The 13,451-nt window shown below is 43.6% G+C and overlaps 1 protein-coding gene across 3 annotated transcripts in view; it reads right to left on the minus strand.

Annotated features, from left to right (window-relative positions):
- Positions 1-13,451, minus strand: part of USP4 (ubiquitin specific peptidase 4) — a 53,326-nt gene that overhangs the window by 16,769 nt on the left and 23,106 nt on the right. For 2 of the 3 annotated variants that reach the window (XM_059160893.1, XM_059160896.1), the window contains exons 7-9: positions 7,844-7,984; positions 6,674-6,791; positions 1,407-1,580 (exon numbers count right to left, since the gene is read on the minus strand). In XM_059160893.1, coding sequence (XP_059016876.1) covers positions 1,407-1,580; positions 6,674-6,791; positions 7,844-7,984 — 433 coding nt within the window. The remainder of the gene's footprint in view (positions 1-1,406; positions 1,581-6,673; positions 6,792-7,843; positions 7,985-13,451) is intronic. The other variant, XM_059160895.1, reaches the window with a different exon arrangement.

The raw sequence follows: 13,451 nt of genomic DNA on the forward strand, positions 1-13,451 counted from the left end.
TGCCTGCCTTGCACTCTTCTGCATCCACAATCCTCAAGAGTGTGGTCCCCAACTAGCACCACCAGCATCACCTGGGAACTTGCCAGGAGAGCACAGTCTTGGGCCCAGTGCAGACCTACAGAATTAGAAACTCTGAGGACAGGTCCAGTAGTCTGGGTTTAACAAGCCCCCCTCCCCCAGAGGTTCCGATGAATCCTGATGTTAGACGATCCATGCTCTCCCACCTGTGTTGCCCAGTACCACAGCCACAGGCCACATGTGACTGTTGAAATTAAAATTAAATACAATAAAAAAATTCAGTTCCTTTCCCACACGAACCACATTTCAAGAGGCTGCCTGGCTGCCATACCAGACAGTGCAGAGAGGAAAAACGTCCATCATCAAGAACCCTAACCTGATTCTAGTCTCTTTCTGACTTCATGGTATGGGGACAGTAATTTACATGTATCTCCCACGGATTAATGTGACCACAGGGGTAAAAAGAATTAGTTTTTAATTTCAATAAACCATTTAAATTTTCTTACTGAGCCAAGGTGCTACAACCCCCCTCTCCTTTGAATAAAAATTCAGCCTCTCTTTTCCTACCACGAGCTTCATGAAGGTTCCTTAAACTCCACTGATGCAGGCTAAACAGGGTCTCTCAGATTTCAAAATATGAAGGCAAAATCCTTCCCCTCAATAGGAAAAAATATTTAAGGCAAGGGAAAGCCCAAGTTGCTCCAAGAGCCCACTGCAGTTCACCCACTCTTCCTAGCCAAGGGATCCAAGTGAGAACTGACTTTCACACCACACTCCTGGAGTACCAACCCAATTCCTGACTTAGGCGGCCCACAGTGGGTATAGGGTCCAGGCTCAGAGAACCTGGGAGTACCCTTCAGATAATACCGGAAATTAAACTGAACTGTTAAACCCTGGCTTAGGATGTTTCCTACTTCAAAATTGGCACCACAGAACACAGCATTCTGAGCAACCAGCCTACAAATGCCCTCTACAGCAGCCCCAGCCCACAGGTGGGGGCTGAGGTCACTTAGAGTAACCATGTGCCAAATGCCTGGTCAACAGAAAAGGAGGATCTCGGGGCGCCTGGGTGGCTCAGTGGGTTGAGCCACTGCCTTCGGCTCAGGTCATGATCTCGGGGTCCTGGGATCGAGTCCCGCGTCGGGCTCTCTGCTCAGCGGGGAGCCTGCTTCCTCCTCTCTATCTCTGCCTGCCTCTCTGCCTACTTGTAATCTCTCTCTGTCAAATAAATAAAATCTTTAAAAAAAAAAAAAAAAAAAAAGAAAAGGAGGATCTCTTTGAGTGGGGCTTTTCATCTCGGACCCCCATCTTAACTCCAAAATGCAAATGGAATAACACCAAATCACTCTCCCCAAAATGGAATAAAGGAAGTATCTACAGCAACCTACTTTGAACATGCGAGGTGCCACGTGAGAGTCCCTTCCAGACCACATCTGTTTAATGAGCTCTGCATAGGCTTCTGCAATCTCCCCTTTCATTCCCAGAGGGTTGTCTCTGTTGATTTCAGCCTCATATTCATCTTTAAGAAAGTAGTCAGTCAGCGGTGCAGTGTTGCTCAAGCACTGAAAGAGAACAGGATCAGAGCTCACACCCCTTCTGAAGCACACAGAGATGAAGATAAACCAAGTTATTAAGGGCCAATGAGGGTTGACACCCAACAAAATGGAAGTTTTCCGCAGACTCTCCACAAGGCTCACAACTGTAAGGGACAGCCTCCCAAAAGTGCAAGTTGGTGGCCTGCCTTGCAGCTAACCTCCCAAGGACATGGTATTGGGGTTCACGCTCACTGTCTAAGAACTGTCTCTGAAATAACTACCAGAGGGCAAAAGCTGAATGGCCCAAGTGCCCGATAGAATACTTTTCTATTCAATGAAGGATGGTTCATTTTTAACATCATGATTTTGAGATTTTTTTTTAAAGATTTTATTTATTTATTTGATAGACCGAGATCACAAGTACATGGGGGGGGCAGGTTCCCTGCTGAGCAGAGAGCCCGATGTGGGGCTTGATCCCAGGACCCCGGTATCATGACCTGAGCCGAAGGCAGAGGCTTTAACCCACTGAGCCACCCAGGTGCCCCATGAGATGATATATATATTTTTTTAACTGGAATTGATTATGACATTCCACTGTCTCATGGGAAGATAAAATATACATAAGCTGGGGACACCTGGGTGGCTCAGCTGGTTAAGCGGCAGCCTTCAGCTCAGGTCATGATCCCAGCGTCCTGGGATCAAGTCCCATATCGGGCTCCTTGTTCGGCAGGGAACCTGCTTCTCCCTCTGCCTCTGCTGTCTCTCTGCCTACTTGTGATCTCTCTCTTTCTCCCTCTGACAAATAAATAAATAAAATCTTTAAAAAATATATATATATACATAAGCTGAAGGCAAAATATCTTACTAGAGCTGAAACATTATGTGGGAAAAGATCAGGAAAGATAGTAGAAAAAATAATGAATAACATCAGTATGCATGTGTACATATTAATTTTAACTCTTCAAATTCAAAAACTTAGTTTGACCAAGTGTTTTTCCTACATCTACTGAGATGGTCATATGGTTTTCTCCTTTATTCTGTCTGTGACTTGGCTAAGTGACACACATCAATTTTTCAGGCGTCAAACTAACAGTTCTCCTGGTACAAATCGTACTTGTTCTACACTTTCATCTAAACATCATTGACTTTGATTTGCTAAACTTTCATTTACATTACTTGTGACTACAATAATGAGTGAGATATGACCATCAAAAATTTTCCTTTTTTAAAAATTTCTGTCGCAAGTGCTGACTGGCTTGGTTGGTAGAGCACATGATTCTTTGATCTCAGGGTTGTGAGTTCAAGGTCCACACTGAGTGTAAAGAGTACTTAAAAATAAAATTTTAGAGGGCGCCTGGGTGTCTCAGTTTGTCAAGTGACTGCCTTTGGCTCAGTCATCATCTCACAGTACTGGGATCAAGTAACACATCAGGCTCCCCCTGATATGTGGGGAGCCTGCTTCTCCCTCTCTCTGCCACTTACCCCTGCTTGTGCTCTCTCTCTGTCGAATAAATAAAATCTTAAAAATAAATAAATAAATAAAATTTCAGGGAAAAAAGATTCCTTGTCAATTTTTGGTATCAGAGTATGCTGCCTTGTAAAATGATTTAGGGAACTGTCCTTCTTTTCCCATTTCCTGAAGGAGTTTATATGACTGGTACCACTTCTTGCTTGAAATCCTTGAATATGGGGTGCCTGGGTGGCTCAGTGGGTTAAAGCCTCTGCCTTCGGCTCCGGACATGATCTCAGGGTCCTGGGATCGAGTCCCGCATCGGGCTCTCTGATCAGCGGGGAGGCCTGCTTTCCCCCTCCCCTCTGCCTGCCTCTCTGCCTACTTGTGACCTGTCAAATAAATAAGTAAAATCTTTAAAAAAAAAAAAAAATCCTTGAATATATTCACCAATAAAGCCATCCAGAACAAGAATTTTCTTTGTTGTAAAGCTTTTAATTACTGAGTCAATTTCTTTAACAAATACAGGACTATTCATATTTTCTATTTCTTCCTCAGTTTGATAAATTATGCTTTTCTAAGCAACTTGTCCAAACTTGTCATCTAAACCATCTTACTGCCATAAAGATGTTTTACTATGTTCATATCTTTTAAAATTTTTTAAAAACTTAATTTAATTGTATTCAGATTTTACTTACTTAACGTAAACTGCAATACTGGTTTAGTTTACTATCCTCTAATCTTTTTAATGGTTACAGGGTCTGTAGTGATATTCTTCTTTCATTCCTAGCTTTAGTCATTTATATTTTCTCTCTTTTCCTCTTCATCAGTTACCCTGAGCATTTACGGCAGTTTTATTAGTATTTTTCTTTTTTTTTTCAAAGAATCACATTTGGCTACATACAGTGTTAATCACCCCTGTATTTCATTAATTCCTGCTCTTCTATTATCCCCCTCCCACTACATTTGGGTTTCATTTGTTCTTTCCCTAGCATTAAGAGATAGAAACTTAAATGATGGTGGGACACCTGAGTGGCTCAGTGGGGTAAGCCTCTGCCTTCAGCTCGGGTCATGATCTCAGGGTCCTGGAATCAAGCCCCGAATCTGGCTCTTTGCTCAGTGGGGAGCCTGCTTCCCCCTCTCTCTCTGACTGCCTCTGTGCCTATTTATGATCTCTCTGTCAAATAAATAAATAAAATCTTAAAAAAAACCTAAATGATGGAATTTAATCATTTTCCCCTGAAATTTACATGTAGAGCTATAGACATCCTCATTATCATTATCTTCATTTAATAGTTGAGGGTAATTGAGGATACAAAGAGTTGAGAAAAACCTACCCATGAAAAGCCAAATCTCAAGTTTCTTTTCTTCAGTACTCTGCTCTTCTCATCTCACCACAGTGGGAAAAAATAATTTCCAAACCTAAGAGTCACCTATTTTTTTACATATGTTTTTATTTTTTCCTTTCTACTCCATGAAACTTCCAAGTTAGATTGTCAGTTCTGTGAGTACAAAAACCATGTCTCATTTGCTGACCACTGAGTCTCTATGTATAGTAAAGCATCACCTTGCCCAAAGAGAAAGGCTGGCTCTTGCCCTTGGCTTCTGTACTTGTACAATTTTTATCTTTTTTTTTTTTTTAAAGTAGGCTCCACCCAACATGGGGCTTGAACTCACCACCCTGAGATCAAGAGTCACATGCCCTACCAACTGAGCCAGCCAGGTGCCCCTTGTCCTTGGCTTCTGGAAAGTACTCTGGTGACACCTGGAATGTTATCCCTGACAGGAATATCTTTGTTTGTCTGGAGGTCATCAGTCATACTGGAGAATCTAATATTGTGATTCCAGTGTTGTGGAGAATCTCACGTTGGGGGGCGGTGGCCATACTTACACTGTCATCTTAGGGTGAGAACCAGCCTCTCGAGAAAAACCACCACCGTGGCCTGGGGAAGCAGGGGATGAGGGTGGGGGGGCCTTGGGTCACATGGTATTAGTCTACCTGGAGACTGAGTTTAACCACCTGGGCAATTAATTAATCATGCCATGTGATAAATCACCAATAAAAATTCTGGAAACCGGGATGCCTGGGTGGCGCAGTTGGTTGAGCTGCTGCCTTCGGCTCAGGTCATGATCCCAGGGTCCTGAGATTGAGTCCCGCATCAGGCTCCTTGCTCAGTGGGGAGCCTGCTTCTCTCTCTGCCTCTGCCTGCCACTCTGCCTGCTTGTGTTCTCTCTCTCTCTCTCTCTCTGACAAATAAATAAATAAATAAATAAAATCTTTAAAAAAGAAAAAAAATTCTGGAAACCAAAGCTCAGGTGAGTTTACATATTTGGCAATACCCCATGCTTACTGTTACACATCAATGCCAGGAAAGTAATGCATCCTGACTCCACAGGGAGAGAACAACAGAAGCTCCACACTGGGGACCCTCCCGGATGCTCCTGATTTGCTCCAACCTTTGGTTAATTTTAACTTGTATCCTTTCCCTATAATAAACTACGACTGTGAGTATAATAGTTTTATTTATTTAAATAAAGATTTCCAAAAAAATTAACATCTTTATTTAAAATATATGTAAAATATTAAATATTATTTTATTAAAATTAAAAATATAAATATAAAAAATTATTGACTTAAATAATGTAATACTTAATATAATAGCAAATTATTGGGGCGCCTGGGTGGCTCAGTGGGTTAATGCCTCTGCCTTTGGCTCAGGTCATGATCCCAGGGTCCTGGGATCAAGCCCCGCATCAGGCTCTCTGCTCAGCGGGAAGCCTGCTTCCTTTCCTCTCTCTCTGCCTGCCTCTCTGCCTACTTGTGATCTCTGTCTGTCAAATAAATACATAAAATATTTTAAAAAGAAAAAAAAATATATATATATAATAGCAAATTATTGAAACTGAAGGCAGTCTTGGGGACTCCCAAACTTGCAGCTGGGATCAGAAGTGAAGGCAGTCGGGGCGCCTGGGTGGCTCAGTGGGTTAGGCCGCTGCCTTCGGCTCAGGTCATGATCTCAGGGTGCTGGGATCGAGTCCCACATCGGGCTCTCTGCTCAGCGGGGAGCCTGCTTCCTCCTCTCTCTCTGCCTGCCTCTCTACCTACTTGTGATCTCTCTCTGTCAAATAAATAAATAAAATCTTTAAAAAAAAAAAGAAGTGAAGGCAGTCTTGGGAACTCTGCCCTCCTAACTCTGCAGCTGGACTCTAACTCCAGCCCACGTCTACCACAGTTTGGTCACACAGAATGTCCCCAATAAATATTTGATCAACAAACAAATGAAGTATCAAAGGAAGGACTTTAGGATTTTGCACAATCAGAGGCATGAGATTAGATAGCTATCACTGGTGCAGTGAATTCTCATCCCATCAGAAACCAACTGGGCAAGTACTCTGATATTTTCTGGGGAGATCATCCCTAGTGGCCAACAAAATTCAAAATACTTTTTCTGTAAAACCAACCCCAGGACTGATTCAGGGCCATTAACAGCGAAAGGCCATTCTGTACTAACCAGTGGGAGGTACCCTGACAGGGATTCCTGAAGTACTAACAAAGGGTAGGCAGGGATCCCTGGTAAAGGGTCCCCCCAACATTTCAGCATGCCTTTCCTAATCACGCCCCAGTCCTGTGAAGAAGCAGTGTTACTGAGATGACAGTTCTCCCCTCTACCTGCAAAGCGGAGTTCATGAAGCAGGTGTTCCCCAGGTTTCCAAGTCCGCAGAGCCCAGGCTGAATGTGAGACGATGGCGACTCCTGACAATTATACGAAGCAGAGAAGCCAGATCCACTGGAAAACACAAGCCACATCAGCAATAAAAGCGAGTGCTGCACACATGCCCTCAGGAAACCTTGTGGGGCTCCTCCAGGGCCTCTGCAATCCCTATCTGGTAATAATTCCATGATACGAGTTCTTCCTACACCCCTAGCCAGCCCTCCAGCCACTCTCCTTCTCCCACCCCTGCCCCTGATTTGACACGACAGCAGGTGGTAAGTACATCCTTAAGGGGAGAAATGCTATCCGAGTTCTCTACTCTCAGGCTTTTGGCAAATGCTAACTATGTTTCCCTCTAGAAGGCTAACTGCCACGTGACTTCACGGAAGAACATGTGGTTACCAAGATTAAGAGCTCACACCTGCTACCACTCACCAGGCCACACTTTGTCCTAACTATGCCTGAGTATTCACGCACACTCTCACCTCACTTTCCTCCTCCTCCATTCAGTCTGTGCTATGTGGCAGGCGCTCATGAGATGCTCGCACAAAGGAGGGGGAAACAGGCAGGGATCCCCCTCAGCGGAGAACCATTCCCTCAGCGCTATTACTGTGCTGTGATACGGCCAGCCCATCCTTTTGCACGAAAAGTGATGACCCCTCCCCAGGACCACCAGTGACTTAGGCTGTGTGCAAAACAGCAGCTCATCTAAGGACAAGCAATGTAAGTGAGAAGCAGGAGACATACTCTACAGTGGATATGAAATGGAGAGAGAAAACACATGCAGCATGTTCCCAAAGGGAAGCCTAACTAGGCTTAGTGTTGCAGCAGAGGAGCTCTCCAGACACAGGCTAGAAAAGGACTCAGAGGGGCGCCTGGGTGGCTCAGTGGGTTAAGCCGCTGCCTTCGGCTCAGGTCATGATCTCAGGGTCCTGGGATCGAGTCCCGCATCGGGCTCTCTGCTCAGCGGGGAGCCTGCTTCCTCCTCTCTCTCTCTGCCTGCCTCTCTGCCTACTTGTGATCTCCCTCTGTCAAATAAATAAATAAAATCTTTAAAAAAAAAAAAAAAAGAAAAAAAAGAAAAGGACTCAGAGGGAGGGAAGCAAAGTGAAAAGGCCTGCTCTTACCCCCTGCTGACACCGGAGCTGTGCATCCCAGAGGTGTTAGTGCTATCACCATTTGCAATGGGAGAGGCAGACACTGAGGAATAGGGACTTGCTGATGATGTTGGAGAGGTAGGAAAATTTCTGCTAGGCGCAGTGCTTGATCTGGGAGAGAGAAGCAGAGACAACGCTACTGACTTTTTGCAAAAAGCAAGCGCTACAGAATGCCTTAGGTCTCTTTTCAAGAAATAAATGTTCTCCATATCCAGTTATTTAAAATAAATTGCCAAAGGCCTACTGTCATACTACTTCAAGATTAATTTTACTTAAGTGAGTCAAAAAATTAATTGGTCTTCCTGGTCTCATTCATCCATGTGGTCGCCCACCCAATCTCTCAGTAGGAAAAACCACAAAGTTGGTCTTTAGGGCATCCTGATTTGATTTATGAATCATAAGCTTCCCTAATAAGAGTTACCAGTGAAAGACAGAGAAAAATGGCAAAAAGAGAGGAAAATCCCCAAAATACTTGACCCGAAATGAGCAGCTGGCTCTGAGTACACTAGAACAGGAAAATGGTAGTTTGGTTTTACTACACTATTCAAGGAGAATTGGTTTTGCTTCCTCAAATTTATCAAATGTGAGTAACCTCTGTTTCAAACTTATGTTTCAATATTTTTCACAATATCTCTTATTTTAGATTTATACCAACTTTCTGATTAATAAATGCAAGTGCCATCCCAAACATTAAGTTGGTATGATTTTTTATCAATTTTCTACTAAAATCTGTATAAGAACATGTAGAAGAAAGTGGATCATTCTGCTCTGTTTCAAATATGTATAACTGTGATTTTCCTTCTTGATTTGGGGTTATTTTTAGACTACAAAATATGATTATGATCCACAGAAGCCATAACCAAATCTGTCAATTCCTTAACAGACATTTCTGGTTGAAATGAAAGGAAACAAAGAAAAATTTTAATTGACATTTGTTTAAAATGTTCTAGAAAATACTGCCAGTAGTTTTCGGAGTAAATTCAGTCAAAAGAAATCCAATGATGACTACATAAGGATGTCTTTTTATATGCTTGAAAATTTACATAAGAAAATCTTTTTTTTTTTTTTTTTAAGATTTTATATATTTATTTGAGAGGAAGAGAATGAGAAAGAGAGAGAGGGAGAAAGAGAGAGAGAACAAGAAGCAGGGGGGAGGTCAGAGGGAGAAGCAGATGCCCCTGCCCGAGCAGGGAGCTCAATGCGGGACTTGATCCTGGGACTCCAGAATCATGACCTGAGCCGAAAGCAGTCACTTAACCAACTGAGCCACCCAGGCGCCCAAAGTTTTTCTTTTTTAAAGACATTTATTTATTTCAGAGAGAGAGAAAGCCAGTGAGCAGGTGGGGGGAGGTACAGAAGGGGAGGGAGAGGGACAAGTGGACTCAGCACTAAATGCAGAGCAGGGGTGGGAGTGGGGGAATCTTTATCTCAGGACCCTGAGATCATGCTGAACTGAGTCAGACAGTTAACCAACTGAGCCACCCATACGCCACAAGACCAAATTTTTCTTAAATTCCACCCCTGACAGACAAAAGACCTCTGTGCAGAAAAGTGACTATCTAGGAAACGCCTGGGCAATTGGCACTTGTCATCAGGCAGCTTTAGAACACATTCTGGGGCACCGCAGGTGGGAAGCATCTTTTTTTTTTTTTAAAGATTTTATTTATTTATTTGACAGACAGAGATCACAAGTAGGCAGAGAGGCAGGCAGAAAGAGAGAGAGGAGTTAGCAGGCTCCCCGCAGAGCAGAGACCCCCATGCGGGGCTCAATCCCAGGACCCTGAGATCATGACCTGAGCCAAAGGCAGAGGCTTTAACACACTGAGCCACCCAGGTGCCCCAGGTGGGAAGCATCTTAAGCTCCAGGGTACAGATTAGTTGAGGCAAGACCTCACTGGGTCTCATGCCACGAACACTCTGAAAACAGAGGCTACAACTCCAAAGGATGCTTCTGCTCCTTTAAAAGACATCTCTCAGTAGCTTTTCACCCAGTTATTTCCTGCTTCTGGGCATGTCTAGTCCTTACCAGTCACAACTAGAACATACCCTGAACCCAAGATCCAGGTCCTGTAACACACTCATGCCTCCCCTACTTGCTCCACTGACCTCTGCATGCTTCTCAGATGTTCTCCAGGCTGAAAGCTGCTCTTGCAGACAAGCCCACCCTTTAGAGATGACCTCAAGTAACCAGAGACCAGCACCTGGCATTATCATTAAGATAACAATGAACTGGTTGGCTAGTGGTAACAATGAACTTGCTGGCTCTACTGGTAGAGCATTCAACTTTGATCTCAGGGTTTTGAGTTTGAGCCCCAAATTCGCTGTAGAGATTATAAAGAATAAAATCTTAAAAAAAAAAAAAAAAAAGAAGAAGAAGAAAAGAAAAGAAAGAAAGAAAAAGGTAACTCTTACTGGAATCCTCACTGCCTTCACAACACCCAACACCCTAAGCTGTGCTCTCCCCACACCAATGCTGTTAACCCTCGTCAGCATGTTCCCACATCTCCACTTCAAGAATACTGTCCTCTTCTACTTCTGGGCAGGCAGCCTCAAAAGGGGGCCATGGTGCAGTTAACCAGGAATTAGAGACCTCAGGCAAGTAAAGTCAGAGGGAGACAGAGTCAGAAAGAGAGAGAGAGGGCAGTAAGGCCTGCTCTACAAAAAACTTTGGAAGCAAGAACACAAAGGTTTGCACAATCCACTAGGAAGAGAAGATCGTCTTAAAATGTTCAGAATTTACAAGATGGCCCTCACTAATAAAAGAGCCGAACACAATTTATGCTGTTCTCCTAACACAACACACATTAAACTTACTCTACAGGTGGGTTAAAAAAAAGGGGGGGGGGGATAGGCCAATCAATGACTTCCCCTGAATAACAAATTCGCTTGTCACATTTTACCACTCCCTCAAGGTTAACCTGTGTCTGCTTGACAGATGCATTGCTGTTTTTTTGTTTTAAGAAAATCCAATCAAAAAGGGTACCTGGGTAGCTCAGTTGGTTAAGTGTCTGCCTTTGATTCAGGTCATCATCCCAGGGTTATGGGACCAAGGGCACCAGGGAGCCCACTTCTCCCTCTCTCTATGCCCCTCCCTCTGCTTGTGCTCTCTCTCTCTAAAATCTTGGGTTGCCTCAGTGGCTTAGTCAGTTAAGCATCCACCTTTGGCTCAGGTCATGATCCCAGGGTCCTGGGGCTGAGTCCCGCATCAGGCTCCCTGCTCAGTAGGAAGCATGCTTCTCCCTCTCCCTCTCCTCCCCAAACCCCACTTATGTTCTTTCCCAAGTAAATAAAATCTTAAAAAAAAAAAAAAAAAAAAATCCAATCAGAGTTTTGATGAATGATTTTAACCCATTTATAGTTATTTTAATCACTTTTCAAGCTGTCCTTAATTCAGCCTCCTTATCTCATGTTTTCTAATTACCAATTCTTAGCTGTTCTTTTTTACTTCCTGCCCTCGATTTCCCTTCTTAGGTGTGGCAGTTTCCTAGCTGTCTTTGGTACTGTAATTTATAAGAAATATGTATTTTTTTAAAAATAATAAGAAATATGTATTTTGGTCTTGTCCAAAATTCCTGGCACACAGTCCCTCAGTAATTTCCTCAGTAATGAGTGATGGGAGCATCCTTTGTTATCCTTGCATTTCTGCCCTTGGTTCGTGAAATAGCTTCAGTGTTAAAAGCAAAAGGAATGTTTTATTTCCAACACACCCCTTTCAACCACCTCAGTTTACATTAATGACTTTTTTTTTTTTTTAAGATTTTATTTATTTATTTGACAGAGAGAAATCACAAGTAGATGGAGAGGCAGGCAGAGAGAGAGAAAGGGAAGCAGGCTCTCCGCTGAGCAGAGAGCCCGATGCGGGACTCGGTCCCAGGACTCAGATCATGACCTGAGCCGAAGGCAGCGGCTTAACCCACTGAGCCACCCAGGCGCCCCTACATTAATGACTTTTAAGAAGTCACAAAGAATGGGGCTTGTCAGAAGATCTAACCATGTGATTAGAGGGTTGGAACTTGTAGCAGCCCAACACCAAACCCCTGGAGAGGGAAGAAGGGCTGGAAATCTGAGTTCAGTTACTATGACTAAATGATTTCATCAACCATGCCTACTTAAAGAGGCCTGCACAAAGATCCCTGCAGTATGAGAACTCTGGAGAAATTCCAGGTTGGTGAAAATATGGAGGTGCCAAAATGCTGGAATGACTGAGGGCAGCTCCTCACCCCTTTCCTATACCCACCTGGTACCTCTTCCATCTCACTGTTGTCGAGTTATAGCCTTTCTTGACAAACTGGTCTTCCTGAGTTCTGTGAATTGTTCTGGCAAATTTTCAAGTCCAAGCAGGGATCACAGGAACCTCTGATTAATAGCCGGTGATCCCAAGCAAAGGAAACAACCTGGACTTGGAACTGGGCCAGTTCTGATGGACTGAGACCTTAACCTGTGGGATCTGATGGTACTTCCAGGTAGACTGTGCTAGAATTGAGTGAAATTGTACAACAGGTGTCAGAGAACTGGATGGTGTAAGAAAAACCTACACACATGTAGTGGCGAGTACCAGTAGAGCAGAGATGAAAAAGAGGGGTCCCCCCATTTTGTCTCCCAGTAAGTTATTCTAACCTTTTTCCTTAGGACCCCAATTTTTTTTAATCTTTTAAAAGATTTTATTTATTTATTTGAGAGAAAGAGTGAGCGAGAGGGAGAGAAAGATCACAAGTAGGGGCAGAGGAAAGGGTAGAAGGAGACTTTCCTGCTGAGCAGGGAGCATGACACAGGGCTTGATCCCAGGACCCTGGGATCATGACCTGAGCTGAAGGAAAACACTTAAGTGGCTGAGCCACCCAGCCACCCCAAGAAACCCAATTTTTAGCCAGACACCTTGCAACCCTGCTAAAAGGCATTTTCTGGCTCCCCTGAAGCCAGGTATGATCATATCATTGGCCAAAGAGAAGCAAAGAGATGTTTTATGTATGATTTCTGGGAAATTTCCTTAAAATGAAGGGTTAGGTCCCTCCTTTTCCTTCCTTCCTCCTCCTTGTCACCTGAATGCAGGTGTAACCAAACAGCTCAGGATCCTAAACCCAGACGGAAGAACCTCTGAAGCAGAAGCTACACATAGCAGAATAACATGACAGAGCGGCTGGGTTTCTAATGATACCAGCACTGGACCGCCCGCCTCAGAAATTTTTTTTTCAAGATTTTATTTACTTATTTGAGAGAGAGAGTGAGCGAGCGAGAGAGCATAAACAGGGAAGAGAGGGAGAAGCAGGCTTCCCATCCACCCCCCAGCAGGGAGCCCGATGCGGAACTTGATCCCAGAACCCTGAGATTATGACCTGAGCTGAAGGCAGATGCTTACCCCACTGACCCACCAGGGATACCTCAGAAATTCCTCTTAGAAAGACTTAAAGCATCATCTTTCTTAAACTGCCTTCAAACCTTTTCTAATCAACACAGCTTATTTTAAAGATATATTTTCTACTTTTACATTTCTGGCAGTTACTCCATTAACTTATTAGAACCTGTAACTGTTTTTATTTTTGCCCATCAACTATTTAGACTTGTAACATTCCCATCTCTC

Source organism: Mustela lutreola, chromosome 2 (assembly GCF_030435805.1).
Source record: "Mustela lutreola isolate mMusLut2 chromosome 2, mMusLut2.pri, whole genome shotgun sequence".
Lineage (NCBI taxonomy): Eukaryota > Metazoa > Chordata > Mammalia > Carnivora > Mustelidae > Mustela > Mustela lutreola.